General features: G+C 50.4%; 7 protein-coding genes across 7 annotated transcripts; 5 read left to right on the top strand and 2 right to left on the bottom strand.

The window, feature by feature from the left end:
* Positions 1-223: 223 nt before the first annotated feature.
* Positions 224-1,967, bottom strand: CPAR01_10090 (cytochrome P450; the record flags this gene model as incomplete). Its single annotated transcript, XM_060494353.1, has 4 exons — positions 224-543; positions 609-727; positions 785-1,542; positions 1,599-1,967. 4 exons carry the CDS (start codon positions 1,965-1,967, stop codon positions 224-226), a joined length of 1,566 nt encoding a protein of 521 aa, XP_060346535.1.
* Positions 1,968-2,651: 684 nt separating this feature from the next.
* On the bottom strand, positions 2,652-5,297 carry CPAR01_10089 (fungal specific transcription factor domain-containing protein; the record flags this gene model as incomplete). Its single annotated transcript, XM_060494352.1, has 6 exons — positions 2,652-3,662; positions 3,737-3,988; positions 4,046-4,838; positions 4,894-4,942; positions 5,001-5,077; positions 5,161-5,297. 6 exons carry the CDS (start codon positions 5,295-5,297, stop codon positions 2,652-2,654), a joined length of 2,319 nt encoding a protein of 772 aa, XP_060346534.1.
* Positions 5,298-7,013: 1,716 nt separating this feature from the next.
* CPAR01_10088 (polysaccharide deacetylase) lies at positions 7,014-7,313 on the top strand (the record flags this gene model as incomplete). Its single annotated transcript, XM_060494351.1, has 1 exon — positions 7,014-7,313. One exon carries the CDS (start codon positions 7,014-7,016, stop codon positions 7,311-7,313), a length of 300 nt encoding a protein of 99 aa, XP_060346533.1.
* A 258-nt stretch (positions 7,314-7,571) lies between these two features.
* On the top strand, positions 7,572-8,423 carry CPAR01_10087 (esterase/lipase; the record flags this gene model as incomplete). Its single annotated transcript, XM_060494350.1, has 1 exon — positions 7,572-8,423. The coding sequence occupies one exon, from the start codon at positions 7,572-7,574 to the stop codon at positions 8,421-8,423; it is 852 nt and encodes a 283-aa protein (XP_060346532.1).
* Positions 8,424-9,078: 655 nt separating this feature from the next.
* Positions 9,079-12,839, top strand: CPAR01_10086 (uncharacterized protein; the record flags this gene model as incomplete). The annotated part of the gene is made up of 2 exons (XM_060494349.1): positions 9,079-9,451; positions 9,511-12,839. 2 exons carry the CDS (start codon positions 9,079-9,081, stop codon positions 12,837-12,839), a joined length of 3,702 nt encoding a protein of 1,233 aa, XP_060346531.1.
* A 1,046-nt stretch (positions 12,840-13,885) lies between these two features.
* CPAR01_10085 (uncharacterized protein) lies at positions 13,886-14,966 on the top strand (the record flags this gene model as incomplete). The annotated part of the gene is made up of 4 exons (XM_060494348.1): positions 13,886-14,035; positions 14,092-14,588; positions 14,640-14,707; positions 14,758-14,966. 4 exons carry the CDS (start codon positions 13,886-13,888, stop codon positions 14,964-14,966), a joined length of 924 nt encoding a protein of 307 aa, XP_060346530.1.
* Positions 14,967-15,780: 814 nt separating this feature from the next.
* Positions 15,781-17,729, top strand: CPAR01_10084 (BCL5p; the record flags this gene model as incomplete). The annotated part of the gene is made up of 3 exons (XM_060494347.1): positions 15,781-15,801; positions 16,016-16,330; positions 16,407-17,729. The coding sequence occupies 3 exons, from the start codon at positions 15,781-15,783 to the stop codon at positions 17,727-17,729; spliced, it is 1,659 nt and encodes a 552-aa protein (XP_060346529.1).
* Positions 17,730-19,297: the final 1,568 nt, after the last annotated feature.

The raw sequence follows: 19,297 nt of genomic DNA, 5'->3' as shown, positions 1-19,297 counted from the left end.
CTTTTACTTTTTGACTTATTGGTACATAAATGGGATGCTAGACTTTGGCCCAGCTTTCTTCCATCCTGTCAATCAATGCATGGCGCCGTCCCGAATCGTTATGCTGCAGTATTCATTCCATGGTGGACCTGTATTCCATTCTTGTCATTCATCCATCCTATACCCCCTCCGGCAGACTTGATCTCCCCCACATCTCAGATAGCGAATGCCAAATAACTCGAAATCAGTGCTCGACCTCAGTCTCCAGGGCGGCTCTCAGGGCTGACTCGTTGCGGGGGGTGAAGGTGACCTTGTAGGAGCCTGGGGTGATAATCAGGTTGGTCAAATCAGCAGCGCCGGTGATGGGATCGGTGTCGATCTTGTCCGTTGACGACAGCTCAAAGCTGGCCAGCATGCGGAGAAAGGTGATGTACAGTTCGCGGTTAGCCAGCATGGTTCCGGCACACATGCGGTAGCCCATGCCGTAGGTGAACATGGGTGCTTCGGGGTTCTCTAGCCAGCGCTCGGGGCGGAAGACTTCGGGATCGTGCCAGAGGTCGCCATCTGAGGAAGAGTTAGTTTGCTGTTTTAGGAATTGTTTGTTTTCCTGTAAGGGAGTAGTGACTGACCCATGTTGCAAGCCCAAGAGTTCAAGAAGACTACGGTGCCCTTGGGCACCAGCTTGCCCTCGTACATGAACTCCTTGTTCGTGGCACGAGGCAGTGAGAGGCGAAGGACAGTGAAGAATCTGAGTGAGAGTTAGTCGACGTCACAGGTTGTCAAGAATGCCACATCTTAATCATACCTCAAGCATTCGCGAACCAAAGCGCGGAGGTAGGGAATAGTCTGGTCATCATGCGCATCACACAACGGGTTTCCCTCATCATACGTCTTTCTAATCGCCTCAAAAGCCTTTTGCTGAATCTCAGGGTGCGTCGCCAAGAACCCAATACCCCAGGTCGATACTGCAGTAAACGTCTCGAAGCCGGCAGAAAGCATAGTGAGACTGATCGATGTCAACTCGACGTTGTTAAGCTTAGCCTCCTCATCGAGCATAACGTTGGCCTGGATGCACGGCTCATGCGTTCCGTTGCGGATCTTCTCCTCCAGATCGCCGTTGAGCTTAGACAGGTACTTGTCGCGGCGGATTCTCATCTCCACGGCGTGGCGCTTCCCGGCCGAGAAGGGGTTGTATCGGAGGAGGGGGATGTAGTCCTGCATGTTGTCCGTGACGCTCCTCGTGCGGCTGATCTCGCCCTCAACCGTCGTGATTTCCTTGAACAGTCCGTCGTCGTGGCTAGGGAATCGCATGCCCCAGTTCAGCGTGACTGCCAGTGACAAGCTGAGTCTCTGGACGAGGGGAAGCGGGTCGATGGTGACTTTGCCTGCCTTGCCGTAGTTCAGAGCGTCCTTGAGGAAGTCTCTTGTCTCGAGGTCCAGGTGGGGGATGTAAGTCTCAATGGATGGGCGGTTGAGAGCGGATGCTGCACCCTTTCTCCTCCTCTTGAGAGACTCATTGTAGGGAGATGTACCAATTGTGGTGCCAGCAGTATTGGCAACGATCTAGAGCGCAAATGTTAGGGATCTCAATTTCGATCTGAGTAGACAATGAAACATACCTTGTGGAAAGTGTAGAGCTCCGGTCGTGAGGCAGTTGCTTGCGAGTTGTTTCCAAACATAACCTTGGCCGCGGCAGCAGTGTTCACAACCAAAACAGGGAGATTGCCCAGCTGGACCTGATAAACGGCACCAAACTCCTTGGCCCAGTCCTTGTACACCTGCGAGGCATTACCGCCAAGCTGGTGCAGATTCCCTATAACGGGGAGTCCCTTTGGGCCATGCCAAGCGGGTAGACGAGCCTTCGATCTGACGACTTCGTTTGCGATGAAGTAAACCAATACCGCGACCCCCAAAAATTTGGCGAGGAACTCGGTCGGTCGGTGGGTTGCCTCATGGACGAGGCCTTGTACGAGTTCTGCGACGAGCATGATGGGCAGGATGTACAGGGCGCAGACTGTAATTGCTGATTGAGGTCGTTGACTTTGTTGGTTCTGATTACAACGACAGACTAGACGAGCAAAATCATTTATAATGTAAGATAACTCATTGGGCGGAAATCTCACATCAGAATTCACAGTTCCCCGCGATTCGTCCTCTCCTTGGCCTGAGCCAAATCGCGGGGTCCCGAGACGGTGGTTTGGTGTCGGAATAGCAGTTCCAAATTCCGCCCCCGCGTCCCGGTGTCGCGCGGAGGCCGCACAGGTCACACTATGACGTGGGGTTTGACGGAGTAGTTGGATGTGGAGAGATGCGGGCATTGATCGGAATCATTGTCTGTAGTAAATATGGTATTATGCCTTCCGCATAATTGGGGAAGGTTGTGAGTTGAGGGGCTTGAAGAGAGATGGTCGTGAATAAGCCTAGATCCTGAGCAGTCATCGCCAGCTTGAGGCTCTCGAGCCGATTCTCATGTCCTCTAGGCTCCTCAACAACAGAAAGACATGAAGCTTGCTCATTGGCCGCAGCGATCCCTCTGTTGGTTAACTCTTGCCAACATCATGCATCGTAAAGAGGCCGAAATGTAGAAGAGTCGACAGATGCAGCAGCTTTCACGTAATCATGGTTCAAGAGGATGGCTAAGTATTGAACGATTGATGATACATCATGTCATTTCATAGCATATCTACAAATAAGTGTGACACATCCATGGAGGCGTTCATATCGTCCACAAGAAACGCATCTTCGGGACCTCTCTCTGGGTCGAGGCCGTCTCCGTCGGTACCCAAAACGGGTAAAGGAATCCCAAAGTCTCCCCCGCCATCTATCGAGTTGAAAAAGTCATTCAGCTCCTGCGCCATCTGAGCCTCGGTGAAAGGCTCACCCGAACCCGCTGGCCATGCATCAAGCTCTGGGCCGCGCAACCCATCATCGACACCTGTCGGCACGCTTCCAGGTGGAATGTCCATCCCTCCAGATGAGGTGGGTGGCGTGACCAGCGCGTTGCCCTGCTGCGTACTAGGCTCTCTGGCTTCCCTAGACTGAGGAGCATTCAATCCCAGCTTTCGCCACGCGAGCCGCAGGTCGCTTATTCTCCTCCAGAGTCGGCTTGAGACGTAGGATCTGGCGCTGAGACCCCTGATCAAGTCCAGTGCGGTGTGGAACTCATCGCGGACCGAAGCGCCATGTTCCGTTGGCGACAGCGCCACGACTAGGAAGATGACTCCGAGAGCGGAGACGAGGAAATGGTTGAAGCACATTTGTTGGTTCTGGTAGATGTCTGTTGATTTATTAAGAGAGTCGAGCATCTGTATGGTGTCCTTGGCTAGGTTGACGAGTGACTGGACCTTGGATTTGTTTGACTTGAGACTGGATGTTGAGTGGAGAAAAGGTTGGAGAAGAAGGATCTTCATCTGGTTGGCTCGCAGATGAAGCAAGACTTGTAGCCGTTGAAGACCTCTAGATGTCGTAGAGTTCGTATTGGGACTGGCCGTCTGCTCATTCGAAGATAGCCTCAAGTCTTCTGGAAGGTCTTCATACCATTGGTCTATGCGGTACAACAGGTAGGAAATTTCGTCATCTCTGATGGCGCCAGTTGCTCTTGCTGAGTTGTACGATGTCGCCCAAACCTTGTCGCCAATTCGGCTGTACTCTACCATGGCTCTGAGATACGGAACATCTTGATCCTGCAGTTAAGAAGGTTAATAAATATCTCCCCCACAACTGTAGCAGCGTCGTGGCTGAGTTTTGTGTAACTCACAGGTTCTGGTAATTGCTGGTCAACATCGAAGTTATGCATCACGAAGGGCAGCCCTGCGCCAAAGCCCCAACGCCGGTCCAGTGTATAGACACACCAAAATAGCCGCATGGCCATCTTACGTTTCCCGGCATCCTTGAAGGTTTTGCTAATGGTTGCTGACTGATGAAGGCCCATTTCCAAACACCATCGGGCAACAATGCCGACAAGTCTCCAAGCTTGCAAATCATCACCAGTCATAAAGCTATAAACAGCCTGGAGGTCTATTGTTAGTACTCTTGTAATTTCAACCCAATAAAAGGCGACACCTACGAGTAAGATGTAGAGCATAGTCGACTTGATGCTCGCCGATTCCCAGAGCTTATCGTGTGATGATTTCCTCACATCGAGAAATAGGGACCTGCCAAGTTGACTTGAGCCTCCAGCTTCTACAGTCAAGGCTGTAGATAGCACCATCTTAACCAAGCTTAGATCTTGAGGATCGATAATTGTCGGCCCTGGGATTGCGGCAAAGGCAAACCCAAGGCGAGAACCGCTGTTCATGGCATGGTAAAGGCTTCGAACTCGTTCGATAAGCCACCCAATGTCGAGGAAGGGGTACTGAATGCCAATCTCTTCTTCATACACATTACATAACCTTACAGCTTCCTCTTCGTTGATTAGCCACAAAGGATCTATTGACCCGACGTCTAACCCAAAGGCTGTTTGGATGGATGGTGAAGGCGGACGAGTTGGATTAACAGATCCGGGCATCCCGCCGGTCTCGTGATCGGCGGTGCCGATGCCCCGTGCCCGCAGATGTGTTCTTGCAAGACTGATGTTGAAGGTGTAACTGGCGGATGGTTGCGGCTCGTCTTGGCTAGTGGAGGATTCAACATCTACGACAATGGGGTCCGGTTGAAGTGCTGGGTCCACTACTTGATCATCCGGATTGCCCAATGGGACCGGGAGATCTTGGAGCACTGTTGGTGCAACCTCAGAATGGAGAGGGCTTGACTGGCTTTCCGACGGCTGCTGAGACTGGTGCCGTCGTAACTGATCCAGGCCTCCTTGCAGAGAAGCTACTTGATCCCTTAAAGACTGGATAGCTTGAGCATCGGTATCGCTAAGTACTAGGTTAGTCAACAAAATACCGTGTCCATCTCAAGCTGTATACTTACGCGCTATTCCCTCTGTCTTTGCGTGGTTTCTTCGAGGCCGGGTATGCGCCTAAGGCTATTAGTCTTCTTCGCTCTGTATCGGCAATGGGAGGAATAGATCGACCTACAGGTCAATGCCTGACGAGCGCAACGGAAACAAGGGCTCTTGCCATTACACTTGCTCTTTCTTTTCCGGCACTCAAAGCTGCAAGGTTTTCGAAACGTAATCAGTATAGAGCAACGACCATCGTCTGCTAACGTCGGAATCCCGAAGATGGGTCTTCTTACCAGGCCTTGGAAATGTATTTCCCTCGAGTGGTCCGGGTCTTTGGGGCACTCGGAATTCCGCTCTTCTGAGAACCGGGGGATCCGGCTTGCGGGCCGTCGCCGCCGCCGACCGAGCTGGGAGATTCTGGAGAATCCATGTTCCAATTGAAAAGTAAAAAGTGATAGCACGTGATCTCCTTCCGCTCTCTTCTCTTCTTCGTTCTTTTTTTCTGGGACCTGCTTCTTTGAGCGAAGCAGTCGGATGATAATCGAACGATAAAAGAGGTCGAGAGAAAAAGGGCGGAATTTGAGAGGTAGGGTTTCCGGGGGGTTTTGAAGGATCTTGGCTGGACATTAACCCCCGCCACCCCGCAAACTTAAGCCGCTAGATCTCTGGGGTAGGTTGGCATTCAGTGGGGGTTGATCACTATCCGTCAAAGCCGGCGTCACACCCGAAATCCTTCCCGGGATGCGTTTGATATTTGACTAATTGGGAGTCTTTGATTGATCACTCGTTCTCCAACACTCCCTTCCCCAGGAATACAAGATGGAGTACTGACTCAGAAATTGTAGTCACTTCACTGGACGGCCGTATGGGGATGGAGATAAGAGCAGGAACCTACCTGACTCGGTTGCTAGCCGGACTAAGCTTGGAAGGGATAGATGGTCTTGAGCTAAATATTTGCGGAATGGCGGCGTCCGCAGGGTTTCACATCACCACAACTATTGCAACTTGAAAGTCGAAATAGAGCTCTCATCATAGGTCGATGTTCCTCGAGATACAATCTCACTGCGAATAACAGTTATAGATCATGTTTATCACTGGGAACATTACACATCCGATTGGAGGCATGTTTCGTAGGTAGATCGATCATGTAGCAACTGCCCGTTCCAACAAAGATGGGAAGAGCTTGCAAAGGATGTGCGCATGCAACTTTCTGTACCATATGTGACTGTTAGGATCTTTCCAAAAAACTTAACCCCCTTCAAAAACCATCGAGATCTGGAATTCTTCACAGGCGCGGATCGGAGGTTCTTCTAATGATCGAATGCTACTGAGTATCGGCGTCCAAAATGCTTCTGTTTGAGGTGGGATGGCGGGGCTAGCGGCGGAATTTCCGGCGGTTCCTCACGCGCAAATCGAGGGCGGAACTCGGAAAGAGTTCCGCTATGACACTGATCGGTGTGTTTCACTTATGATTTGTCTAGGAGAGATATCTCTCGTGGAGAACATAGGCGACACCATTCTCCAGTCTCATGCAACAAGGTATGGATGGAAAAATTGGTATTTGAATGTGTGTAAATCTCAGCTGGTTTGCGCCCACGATTATATCGTACAAAGGGCGTAGAGAACATCGGTGCTGGCCATATCAAAGGTTCCGTTTCAAACTCCGAATGCCACCAACCGCAAATCCAAGTTGGCCCAGGCGTCTTGATCTTCTTTAAATAATATCTTCCTGATTGTAGCGATATCATATAATCGAGTTCTCCCTGGATCAAAAAATTTATCGTCAATATGCGTTCAATCGATGAGATTACATGCGCTGTCTGGGGTCTTTCCTGGTTTGGCCAGGTTCTTCAGTAATTCGGCAGAACACCAGTAGTTGCACGGCGGGGGAGGGGATGTTGAAACGGCTTTTCGGAGTACACGACGCACTTATGCGAAGAATAAAGAATTCCTCAATGATAAGCATGCTAACCGCAAATAAGCAAGTCAATACTGGGACGGCTTACCGACAAGCATTTAGATGGAAGACCAATACGGAGGGTATCCAGATCCTTATTGATTGGCTCATCATGACTGTGAGGCTTACTTCCCGGACACAGGTAAATCCTGGGCTAAGATCGATTACTCCTGGAACGCCACGACCTGGATGAACCCCCTCGGGGCGAGAACACTGAGTCCAGTCGAAACGCCATCCGACGGGTATATTGACGACCTGCCCCCGACGATGTTCGCCAAGTTAGCACCTAGAAGCAACGGTCTTGTCAATGCGCGTGATGTCGAAGATATCTGGCGGAATAATTTCATCGTGCTCATGATGAATTCGTCTTCCCATCTCATCTTACCCGGGTGTCTCTGGCGACCTTATGCTATTTTGTTGCACAGATATTGTTCAGCCCCGATCGATGCTTTGGCGGCTCCTCATTTACTCACGACTTCTATAGACTGATTTGCTAGTAACATTTGGCATGGCGATGCTGCGTTCTCTGATGGTTCAGACTTGCGTTGAACTCGGTTGATCGGGGCAAAGCAAACCGAGCGCTTGTTCAAATACACGAGGATCCAATTCTCATTACAACTCGTGGACACATCACTCCATCTCGTCAGACCAACTCTCCAGTCTCAAAACGCGGGGTCGACATTTTCACGTTAGTTTCTTTCATTCTGTCACTAGCGACATCGATTCGAAGTCGGATATTCTCACGAAATGAGTCTTTTGTCATCGTTTGCGGCGGACTCCGCATGGCCGCTGTGGGATAGCGAACCCATCGATGGGGCATTCGAACTCGACCTTTCACAAGGAACTATCGATCAAGGAGTTGTCAAAGCAGTTTCAAGACCATGGTTGTTTGGATACAAACCAACAGCGAAGTCAAACGGACGCGCGGTGCTCATTCTGGGTGGTGGCGGCTACATCGAGCTCATGGTGGGCCGTGAAGGTGTCGCTGTCGCACGCTGGCTTGCTTCTCTTGGTTTCGAGGCCTTTGTACTTGTGCACCGATTCCCGACAGCAGAAACAGGACCCCAGGCCCCCGTCGACGATGCCAGACAGGCGTTGCGTCTGATCGAAGAGAAGGCGGCGCCAGCGAGGTTAGCGTTGTGCGGTCTGTCCTCCGGCGGCCACCTTGCGTCCGCGCTGCTGGCGGAGTACCCGGCTTCGTGGGCGTCTTCTTCCGGGGCACCGGTGCCGAAGCCGGAGTTCGCCATCATTGGATACGGACCTATCTCTACCAATGCCAAGGGGCACACCATTATTCCCAATAAGACACCCCTCGAGCCGCCGGCGAAGCAGGAGCTTTACGATGTTGTCATCCCCGATCAGCAGATTTCGCGCCCGGCACCGCCAACCTTTATTGTGTATTCTGCCAGCGATCCCGTGGTGCCTGTGGTGAACGCATACCGGCTTGCGCAGGGGTTGCAAGCAGCGGAGGGGTCTGTCGAGCTCCACGTCTTTGCTGACGCGCCCCACGGCTTCGCTTTGGACACTGAAGGGTTGCCGGTCTCGAAATGGCCCTCAATGGCCGAGGAGTGGTTACGGCAGAGAGGATACCTGGCATAAATATTTGAGAAGTAGTAAATGTCAAATTCTACACTACATTTAGACTATTTACCTACTTGTTCTACATGAAGCTTGCAGAGGATCAAACCGCCTGATGAGACGAACGTACGACAAACTCAATGGGCTCCTGCTGTAAATGAAGACCCCGGCCGCTAAATCGAGTTGCATCAGGCACCCAATTAGCCCCCAGCCGCCACATCAGCCATCGAAGGATCATGCAGTCATCTTTAAGCGCCCGTTTCGCGCCAAATATTTCGGACTGCCACCACAGAAACCAGGAGCTGAAGTCGAAATGTCGGAAACTAATGCAAGGCTCCCGGGGGTTGCCCCTACATTGACACACATAACACAAGGGTCTCTCAGTATTGAGGCGCTCATAGGCCCATCATCATATGGAGAAAGTAGCCCGCCCTGATAATTTTTGCCTGGAGGCTAAAGAAGCTTGGATAAAATATAGACACTTCGGTCACCCGACTGTAACAGGCGATTACCGAAAATCTGATCTCGCTTGCCTCAATCAGGCTCCGCCGCTCTTGACAGTATAATGTCACACCTTGAGCTTCGTTCAACTTGAGAAATAGAGAAACTTCTTGGAGAAGAACGCTTTCGCACCCGTTTATTTCATGGCAGCACCTTAAGCCCCACTACTCCCAACATGGCGCCTAGGTCGGAGTATTCGCGGTCTTCGACAAATACCCGTAGTCTGTTCGATGATGATTTTACGGAGAACAACAAGAACGCTTTCATCGTTGGAACGCATCCACTTCTTCAACGGGATGTAGAGCTTGATAGCTTCCTAGCGAAAAAATCCGTTAGCGGCGAGGACAGAAGCGCAGACGACACTACCAATCACACAACAGCATGGTGTCCAACATGGCTTCGGTCAGGGACATTGTTGGCGTTCGCCGCTTTGTTCCTTCTCTTTGGCGTCTCTCTCATTGTCATGTTTCAATTCTCCCAGCAGAATAGTGGTCTGGTCACCACACGGCAGAGCCTCGTTTACCTCTGGCGATTTGGCCCAACAGCAAGTAAGCGAAAACTGTGAAGACTTTGTGTGTCAAGATAGGCTGACATTCAATAAATCAAGTCCTCACTCTGTTGTCCATTTTCTGGTCAAGAGTCGAGTTACAAGCCATTCGCTATATGCCTTGGATCGCTTACCGCGACAACCCATCGATGGGCAGAGACGGGTACTCTCTCGACTACACAGCAATGCTGTCGCCTTCGATTCTTTATCAGTCCCTGCGGAGAAGACACTTCCTTGTCTTCATCATCGCCGTTGTGTCTCTTTTCATCAAGATCCAGATTATTCTTGCTCCTAGTTTGTACAGCCTGGTCAGCTTTCAGGCTGAACAACCCGTCGATGTTCGTGTGCTCGACTCGTTTAATATCAGTACTCCAGCGATGTCCAACAGAGAGACTAGTGCATACTACATTGCAAAGGCCCTGCAGAATTTCGAGATGAAGCTACCATTTGGGGTCACAAAGGAAGGGGCCTACCAGACGTTCTCGTTTCGTCAGGGCTCCGGGCGGGGAACAGAAACGGAACCGATTACAGTTACTGTCGATGGGTACTTTGCAGAGATGAAATGTCTGAAACTTAGTAACTACTCGCATACGGACCTCAAGGAAACAGGCCCCGCCAGGAGCTATTACGCCTTCAACGCCAGTCTTTTGTTCGAGGGCTGTGATCAGTCTGTCCCAGTCACCACCGATCGAATGATGTGGATCAATTCCAGCCCGAACGAGACGACATTACAGAGCAGTTGGAATGTCAACAACCTCCTTAATGAGCCAAAGCCGTGCTCAAACCTTCCACAACAACACAACCAGTCTTTGTACTACGCAACTCGCATTGGACCGTCAGCAAAGAATACATCTCACCCTGATGTTCTTAATTTTGCGGCGATTTTGTGCTCCTCGACGGCCTGGACAACCCCAGTGGAGATAGTTGACGATGGTGTGAGCCCGAATATGACGGTCATACCGGGCGGGTCCAGAAGAACAGTCAACGCGGACCTCTGGTCATTGTTGGGGAGCTCCATCCCTGAAACAGTTGGTCTATGGGCTGGCTCAGGGACCGGTACGATCTTTGGGCCGATCATTACAGGTTTCCAGTTCAACGGAAAGGGAACGAACAATGACACTGATCCATCACTATTCACTAATGATGTTCTGTACGACGCGGTCATGAACACGAGCAGTATCTTGGGCCCTTTGATCGGCCACTATCGTCTGCGAGAAGAAAGCGATTCCCAAACAACTGGAACAACAATCGCCACCATCGAAAGGCTGACAGTCAACCAGTGGGTCTCGCTGTCGATGACAGCGCTATTCTTCCTGCTTGCTGTTTTGACCGTAATCGTTCTGCTTCGCTACCGAAAGAGGATGTCAGTATGGCACAGAGACCCTGCTACAATTCTCGGAAGCATGCTTTTCTTCCGCGACAACATGGATCTGTCAAACAACATCATGGCTTCTCAGTCGCGTAGTCTCGACAATGAGTGGAGCTCTTGTGAATTCACTCCCTTGGTACTGAGGACATGGACACGTGTGCCAATCTCTGTCCTGGTTCTTGCTATCATCGGTGGGCTGTACTACACTTTAAGTGTATCGAAAACACAAGAAGGGCTTGCCTCTATAAATGCCGATGGTTATTTGCATCTGCTGTGGACATCTGTGCCAGCACTGGTAATGCTTTGTGTTGCTCTGTATGTCGGCTGCTGCGACTTCGCATATCGAGGTTTGGCAACTCTTTCAAGCCTTTCTCTGCGACCGTGTAGCGCACAATTTCTCGATATGTCATACCTCGACATGATGGGTCTAAGGGCATTATACTGGTCGGTCCGAAAGTGTGTTTGGGCTGTCACCCTGTCACAGTTGCTTACCTTCCTCTGCACATTTCTGACAACTCTTGCTTCGGTTATGTTCACCGTAGACCCAGTGCCTAGCTCTACGAACGTCCAGCTGCGGCAGACAACATGGTTTGGATCACGTCAGATGACGTTGAACAATGCCGGGTCCTTCGCAGCAACACGAGACTCATTGAGCAGCCTTGTCCTGCGTAAGGGTGATGGAGCCTTGACATACCCGCGGAACACCTACGATGATCTCGTTTTCCCGGTTCTTGACGGACTGCAAGGAACAGAGGTTTCCCCGAATGTTTCTATCCAGCTCAGCGTCCCGGCTGCCAAATTGGCCCCTACCTGCGTCCAGTTGCCCGCCAGCACCTACAACATCACATTCAGGAACTACACCGAGGAGGACAAGTTCTTCGAGGTCCTTATGGTCGAGTCGTTTGATTGTCCTAATGGAAATCGAGCGAAGCTTCCGGGAATCATCTCCATGAGCACCGCTACGAACAGACTAGGCCGCTCATACTTTTCGGACATCCTTGAATCACCAGGAAACACGTATTCCATCAACGGCCTTTGTAAACTTGGCTTGAATATGAGCGCTCCTGATTACATATACTCCCCATTTCGATTCCAAACTTACGTTTGGGGAGAGTTTAACAAAGAAAGAAACGACCTTGACCATCTCTCCATCTGGAGATGTAACTACACGTGGGTCGAGACGAGTACCAAGGTCTCATTATCCATGGAGTCGGACGGCATATACATTCTCGACCCCGAAAAGCCGCCGGAACCCGATCTATCAACTACGAAATTATGGGACCCTCCATTTGACGTTCCTCACTTCGATTATCAGTTCATCAACTTCCAAGCGGGTGACGCATTCCCCACTGTTAGCCTCAACGACCCGCTCGCTGGTTCAATGGAAAGGCAGTTCACAGTCTTGATAGAGCCATACGGCCAACTACCACTGAGCGCATTGGGAGATGCTAGCCAGGAATCCAACGTTCTCGATGGCTTGAAACACAACTTGGGGTTCATTGGTGCCCAACTCGCCAACTTAGAGAATCGCTTTGGCGTCACTGAAGTTTCCAGAAATCGCCCTCCACCTGCTAATGGTCTCCCATTGCTTGAAGCAACCATTGTAGACAGAAGCAAACGACGTTTAGTCCAGAACCCCACTATCACATATATATTGATGGCGGTACTGGGCTTAGTGGCTCTTTGGAACATAATGGCAGTACTGTCCGCCGCTACGAGGCATCTTAGTGGAATCCCGCGGTTGTTCGATATGGAAGTGAAAGGGTTGGCGCCAGATGGTTTCCATAGCATGGCGTCCATGGTCAACCTGCTTCAGGGCTCAAATGCACCAAGTCACCTACCACAGAGTGTTCATTTACTGTCCAAGGGCGACCTCTACAGTCGTGTGGATGATTTGAGCTTCAGAATGGGCTGGTTTCAGAGAACCCAAGATCAAACTAGGTATTTCACTGTTGGAGTACTGGGTGATGAAGAGTTCGTGTATTTGCACGGGGGTAAGGGCATCAGGGATACAATATGAAGGCTTTAGTTGGCTAAATGAAAACGGGCCAGAATCCTGAAAAGATCTTCGTCTGTCAGTAGTCAGTTTGCAGGCATGTAGGGAACTTCATCTTAATACCTTGGAGGTTGACAAATCGTCATATTCAGCACCGTAATCCAGGGTATGTCGGTATCGCATTCTTCAAAGGCGCGGAAGGCTTACAAAAGAAAAGAGTGAAGACTTGTTCGAGCTTTTGAGTATTCAGAATTTCAGACGGCCCCTGAAGAAAATATCATGGCATTATAAAGCACGTCTCAGCAGTCCAGTCCTCAAGTCAACAGTGACTCATGATATGATATGTTTTGAATTCTCCAAGGTCCTTAAGCAGATTGGGCCAATGTTTCTTGTGGTTGATTGTCGTCGCCTCCCATCACCGTGCCGTGCCTGTCACCGGCGATCAATGCGAACGGATCAACCCCTTCGGCAGCACGGCACCGGGTCACACATACTGCTGCTGTCTTCGGTATCGGGTTTTCGTATCTCAGCACTTTTTTCATCCCATCTTTACCCTGACTGCGGATGGATTACTCAGTTTGATCAGTTTCTAGTAGGGAACTGCTGCTGTCGGCCTCCCATCTAGCTTGTGTCAGCCTCGGTCGGACGTCAATTGAAAGCTTACTGGTTTCCCATTTCTACAGGTTTTGAAACACCACACGAAACCATGCGAGCCCCGACACTCTAATACGAATACTATTCAGCCCCAATTACATCCTCAAGTAGGGGACCTTCTGTGTGCCAGATCCTTGATCTGTGCTGCAGCGGTGATTTGTATTTGTCGGCGTGTCTTCATGTCAGAAACTGCAATCCCAAAGTATCCCGGTTGGATATTTGTCCCTTTACATCGTCGCGAATGCGCCGACTTTACGCTTACTTCTACAACTTTTACCCTTCACATCGGTAATATTACATCGGGAGTAATCCGGTCAGTTCTGGAAGCCAGATATTTCTGCGTGCTGGCCACAACACCGAACTCGTCAAGTCACTCGCGCCACTTATCACCGGAGCGTCTACTCACTACCGTCAAGATGGCGATCGCTGAACAGGGCATGGTCATGATCGTGGTGGGGGCGATATTGATGTTTCTTAACACCTTCTTCGTCGGTCTACGTCTGTATACTCGGATCTTCATCACGAAGCATGTCCGACCCAACGACTACCTACTACTTACAGCTCTGGTTCGTACCCCAATTCGCGGTGTATGCATTCGCTTTATCTAATTCTATGCTTGCAGGCCGCCTTTGCGGCTCTTTACGCTCTCTTGGTCCTAGGTGTTCAAGGTGGAATTGGCGGCAGCATTCTCCAGGCGACACTCCCCGGAATCGCCAGTTCTCTCAAAGTACTCTTTTTCCTGGAAATCATTTACGTGGTACTCACCTCCGCGATGAAAGGAAGCATTGCTTTGACCTTCATTCGACTATCGCGCTCGAGGATCCTGACTTCTCTGTTCTGGGTATCGATTGGCTTGGACGTGGCAATTAGCCTTGCTTTCATCATCTACTTGTTAGTCCAGTGCCAGCCGATTGATTTCGCATGGAGATTACTGGATGCGAACGCAAAGGGGCACTGCCTGCCTCTCACGGGTCAGCTCTATATGGGATATGCGCTGTCTATCGTGACGGCGACCCTGGATGGTCTTTTGATGGTTTCACCATGGATCATGATGAGAGGCCGCGGCCTGAACTCAAGACTGAAGATGTACATTTACGGAATCTTCGGTTTGGGAATCCTGTAAGTTCTATTTCGAGGTGATTGGAGGGCATTTGCTAATATGGACACTAGCGCGACAATCGCAAACATCATCCGCCTTGTGGCACTGGTCAAACTCAAGGGGTCAAGCGACCAGCTTCGTATGTGTTGATATTTCCACTCTGGGTTCCGAATGCTAACAACTGTACAGTCGACGCTGCACCCGTATTCAACTGGTCCGCCATCGAGGTCAGCATTGGTATCATCATTGCCGGATTGATCGAGCTGGGACCGCTTGCCGCCAAGTACAATATCAAGGGTTTCGAGTCCTACGCTGGCGACGACACTGTCATGCTTACAAAGCCAATTACTCACGAGTCAAGGGTGGACGACTACGAGATGGAAACAAGGAAAATGTAAATCGAAGAAACGCACATAGGATGTCAAAGGTAAAGAAAAGGGCTGGCAACGGAGAGTCATTGGGCAGTGTTCTCTGGTAGAATGCTCTTTGACTGCCACGCCTAGAAACAGGATGCAGACCCAAACACGACGGTCCTTAGCTTCTCCCTAACGATGAATGTTATCATGGTCTTAATAATGCAGTAGTTCAGAATCTTCCCGTCTCAAAGCGTGTGAGAGAGACATGCACTCTAGTCTGGTTGGACTTTTCCCCTCCTCAATAGTATTGCATTGGTCTAGAGAAATGAGTTAGGGAACTCCGGTGCGGTCTACTCTTGCAAGGCTCTCATGCAAGAATCTGTCTTGATACAATTACTTGGTCGATTTCGGTCTTGAGCTAGTAAAGCCGGAAAAGGTCGCCAACACACAAAAATTTAGAGTGCACAGTAATTCGTCACACGGTATGAAGACTGTTAAGCATGCCATCACCCTTCTCAAATCCAGCTAAGACCGGAGGTTCCAGGCAGTCACTCTCAATTCTGTGAGACTATTGGCGAGACCAATGAGCGACGGATGCGGCGCGGAACAAGGCTGTGTCGTCTTACGATTGGGGGGCGGGGCGACTTGACAAGACTCACACCGGACACATTCCCAAAGTGGAATCCCTTCTCTTTTGGATGCATCGAGCCGATAACTTCGTTCGTAGGAACACCAATAAGGAGTCTCTCCGCCACACCCAAATGTTCCTTCTCGTCACTTTTGTATCTCGTTGGTTTGGAGGTTTCTCAAAAGTTGACATGTATCAGCCCTACTGGGCTGGCTGACATTGCCCAAAATGGCGTCAAGATACATGGCTGTGAAATGGCCGTATGACCTTGAAAAGAGGCAACATCAAGACAGAAGGATTGGCCCCCAGAGCCAGCCCGCACCGAGGATGGAAGATAGCGGACATTAATCTGCTCGATGGAAAACATATAAATTGAAGAGCATTCTCGCCTGGTAGTCAACTTAGAGGGACACCGGGCATCGCAAATCAACCTATTCCTTCACTAAAGCTTGTCTTTACCTAGACTGGCTATCAAACTCCTTGTCTCTTTGAAAAAGTTGTGTTCAAAAGCCTTCAGGGGTTTCTCTCTGAAATGCGCAACTACGAAAAGTTCACGACAGAGAGTGATCTCGAATCGGCAAAAGACGAATGTCTTCTATACGAAGATGAAGTTCTGCCCATTCACTTCATAGATCAGGCGGCTATTATTCGTAAAATCGTTTTCAACTATACATTTCGTTATGACAACGTCCTGGACGCTAGACAGCTTCACGAAAGTCTACTCCAACTTGTGCATACGCCTGGATGGCGTAAGATTGGAGGCCGTCTACGAGCCAATGTAAGTCATGATGTTCATTCTGATATAAAGAACCCATTTACGTGCCGGTACTGACTGCCATCGTGAAATCGTGCAGGGTGAAGGAAAACTCGAGATCCATGTACCACGCGTTTTCACCGAGACACGCCCTGCCGTGAGATTTTCCCACGTCGACCACCTTAACACCAACATCGACTCCCATCCCCTTGCTTCGAGGCTGCCCAAAGCAACAGGATCTACACCATCTTTACAAGAAGGCAGTCCAGCCTTCAAGTCTTTCGCTGCGCCTGTTGATCTGCGAAAGAACACCAACCATTACTTGAGGAGTGATGAGCCCTTGCTATGTCTTCATGTCACATCTTTCGCAGACGCTACACTAGTAGGACTCACCTACCCACATTCGCTCGCCGATGCCATGGGTATATCAGAGCTGCTCAAAGCATGGTCCAATATCATAGTGGGCAAAAGCTATCTGGTCAAGCCTCTTCAGGGCACTTATCGAGATGTGCTTGACAGCGCAGGAACAGACCACGACAAGGAAGTCTCGCAAAGAGAGTTCGCTTTAGAAAGTAAGCAAACTCGTGGCGTTGCTTTGGTGTCCTTCATTGCCAGATATGTATGGGATATCGCGACTCGCCGAACCGTGCAGGCTCGACACATCTATCTGCCCGCCAACTATCTGAGGCATCTGCGCCAAGGAGTCGAGCAAGAGTTGAAGGAAACACATGGTGGAGTGGTTCCCTTCGTCAGCGATGGGGATCTCATCACAGCTTGGGGTTCTCGCCTTGTCATGTCGTCACGACCATGGAAGAGGTGCAGTGCAGTGATATGCAACGTATTCGATATCCGCCGGCGTTTGGAGGATACGTTTGCGGCCGAGGGCCCATACCTGCAAAACCTGATCCTTCCAGCAACGACTGTTCTATCCAGACAGGAGGCTGCCGACGCCACGACGGCACAGATTGCTCAACATCTGCGCCAAGCCATCGCAGAGCAGACCAGCGACATGCAGACCCGAAGTCTCCTGCGTCTCGCACGTAACTGGTTTGCAGCTCTAGGTACAATGCCCCTGTTTGCGCGGTGGGATTCCCGAGTGATTGCCTGCTCCAACTGGACCAAGGCAAAATTCTTGGATGCCGCCGATATCAGCTCTGCTGCCTCGGGCGACGTTGGCGAACACAAGCCCTGCACTGGGGTGGTGGGGAACTCTGCGGCGGATGCGGCGCAAGATCATGTCAGACCAGTCATGTTCTGGGGCACCACCATGAACGCGGATGACAAAACTCGTGACGCTTTTATGATATATGGCAAGGACGAATCTGGAAATTACTGGGTTCAGGGGTTTTTGAGAAAGGAAAGCTGGGCCTTGATTGAGGAGGAATTTCGACGCTTCGGAAAGGATTCGAAGGAATCTATCTGACTTGGGGTACATCTTATCGGCGTCAGACTGAGCCACTGTAAGATACGAGCTGGCAAGAAAGTGTACTAATTAATCCCATGTTCCCACCCCTGCTCAAGTTTTGTTCCTCAAGTTTTGTTTCCAGCGGTTCCTAGGGCTGCATATGCAGGATGTGACTGACAGTTGGAAGAAACACCAACGACATGCTACTTCATCAAATTCAACCCGGGAAGAGGAAACTATGCGACGGAGTAGCATCGCAATTGGCCTGGCTGAAGATAAGAGGCGCCGCCAACAGTTGCATAACTGCACATGGGCGGCATAGCTACGGACGTAAACACGGCCGTAAGGCGGCGTCGACCTTCTAGGCTCCTATGAGCTCGTAGCCCCCACGCGCTGTTCCCATGACCGGGGAAGTAAGAATAAGATTGAAATGCTCACGTTTCGGGAGGCAATTCGCCCACCGGAATTGGCATTTCCAAACTATCAGCAGGCCACCAGACGCCTCCGAAGTCCAAGGGGGCCACATGCAATCACCTTTGCCTGGCACTCTGGCAGCCTGTCTTTAGTAGGTCTGGTGTCCTGTATAAAACTTTGGCGGGTGGCTGAACTACCTCTTTCTCTAAGCGAATGACCTCCAATGAAACTCAGGAATTCGAGCCTCGCAAATACTTCGGTTCCCGTACTGTATACATCAAGAGCTCATGGCCCGACCGTTTCCATAAGTAGAGTCCCTCCGTGCTATTGATTGGAATAAGTATGACTCTTTCGTTGTTTCCGTTTACAGTTTTTGGCAGCGACTGGGGCAACCCCCTAATACGGCGTGGACACTCGACCTAGCCTATTGAGATGTAGAAAACTACGTCGTCAGAGTGACTCCTTCACTTCAACGACAAGTGAGGTAGACGATGATACCCGGCCAGACTTCAATTGGGTTACGGTAGAGTCAGATCAGTGGTCTCCCTACGATGTTCCAAGGGGCATGACGCAGATCTTTGCCCTGTCCTGGTAAACGGTACTTGGATCATGCAGAATTCTGACTCTGCGCCGGCGAGGACTGGATCCGATACGCCGGTACTCAATAACACATTTTCCAAGATGCCCTGCGGTAACTGGGCATCCGTGCACATCCATTCCGACCAGACGTTGAAGAGTTGAGACAGTGAGATCGACAACTCTGGGAATGGGTGTCTCAACGCATTCGGCAGAGCTAATCCCCAGATCGCCAAGATCTGCCAAATCTTCAGGGATTCTGTGAACCCCAGCCTACTGTAAAAAGAAAGCTGCAGGCCGAATGCGTTATTCTTGAGTCTTAGTGCCGACAACTTTGACAACTATGGAAGTAATACCAAAAGTAGAATCTAACGACTCATACCGCATGGGGCACTCATAGCTCTCTAAACATCTATCACTTCTCATCGAACTCTAGATATGTCTCAATTGGTTTATACCCTCAGCTGAAAAAGAACGCTAGGACGTATTGCCGACATCATTTTTCGATTGAGATTCGGGTTATACCGTTGTAAGGATACACTACTTCGCTAAATGATGAGCATGATGGCGGGTTGCAATAGACGAGATCCTCCCGA

The sequence above is a fragment of the Colletotrichum paranaense genome (genome assembly GCF_030867605.1).
Source record: "Colletotrichum paranaense strain IMI 384185 chromosome Unknown Scaffold_8.1, whole genome shotgun sequence".
In the NCBI taxonomy this organism is placed as follows: domain Eukaryota; kingdom Fungi; phylum Ascomycota; class Sordariomycetes; order Glomerellales; family Glomerellaceae; genus Colletotrichum; species Colletotrichum paranaense.
Note: the sequence above shows the minus strand (reverse complement) of the source record. Positions and strands in the feature narration are given on the sequence as shown.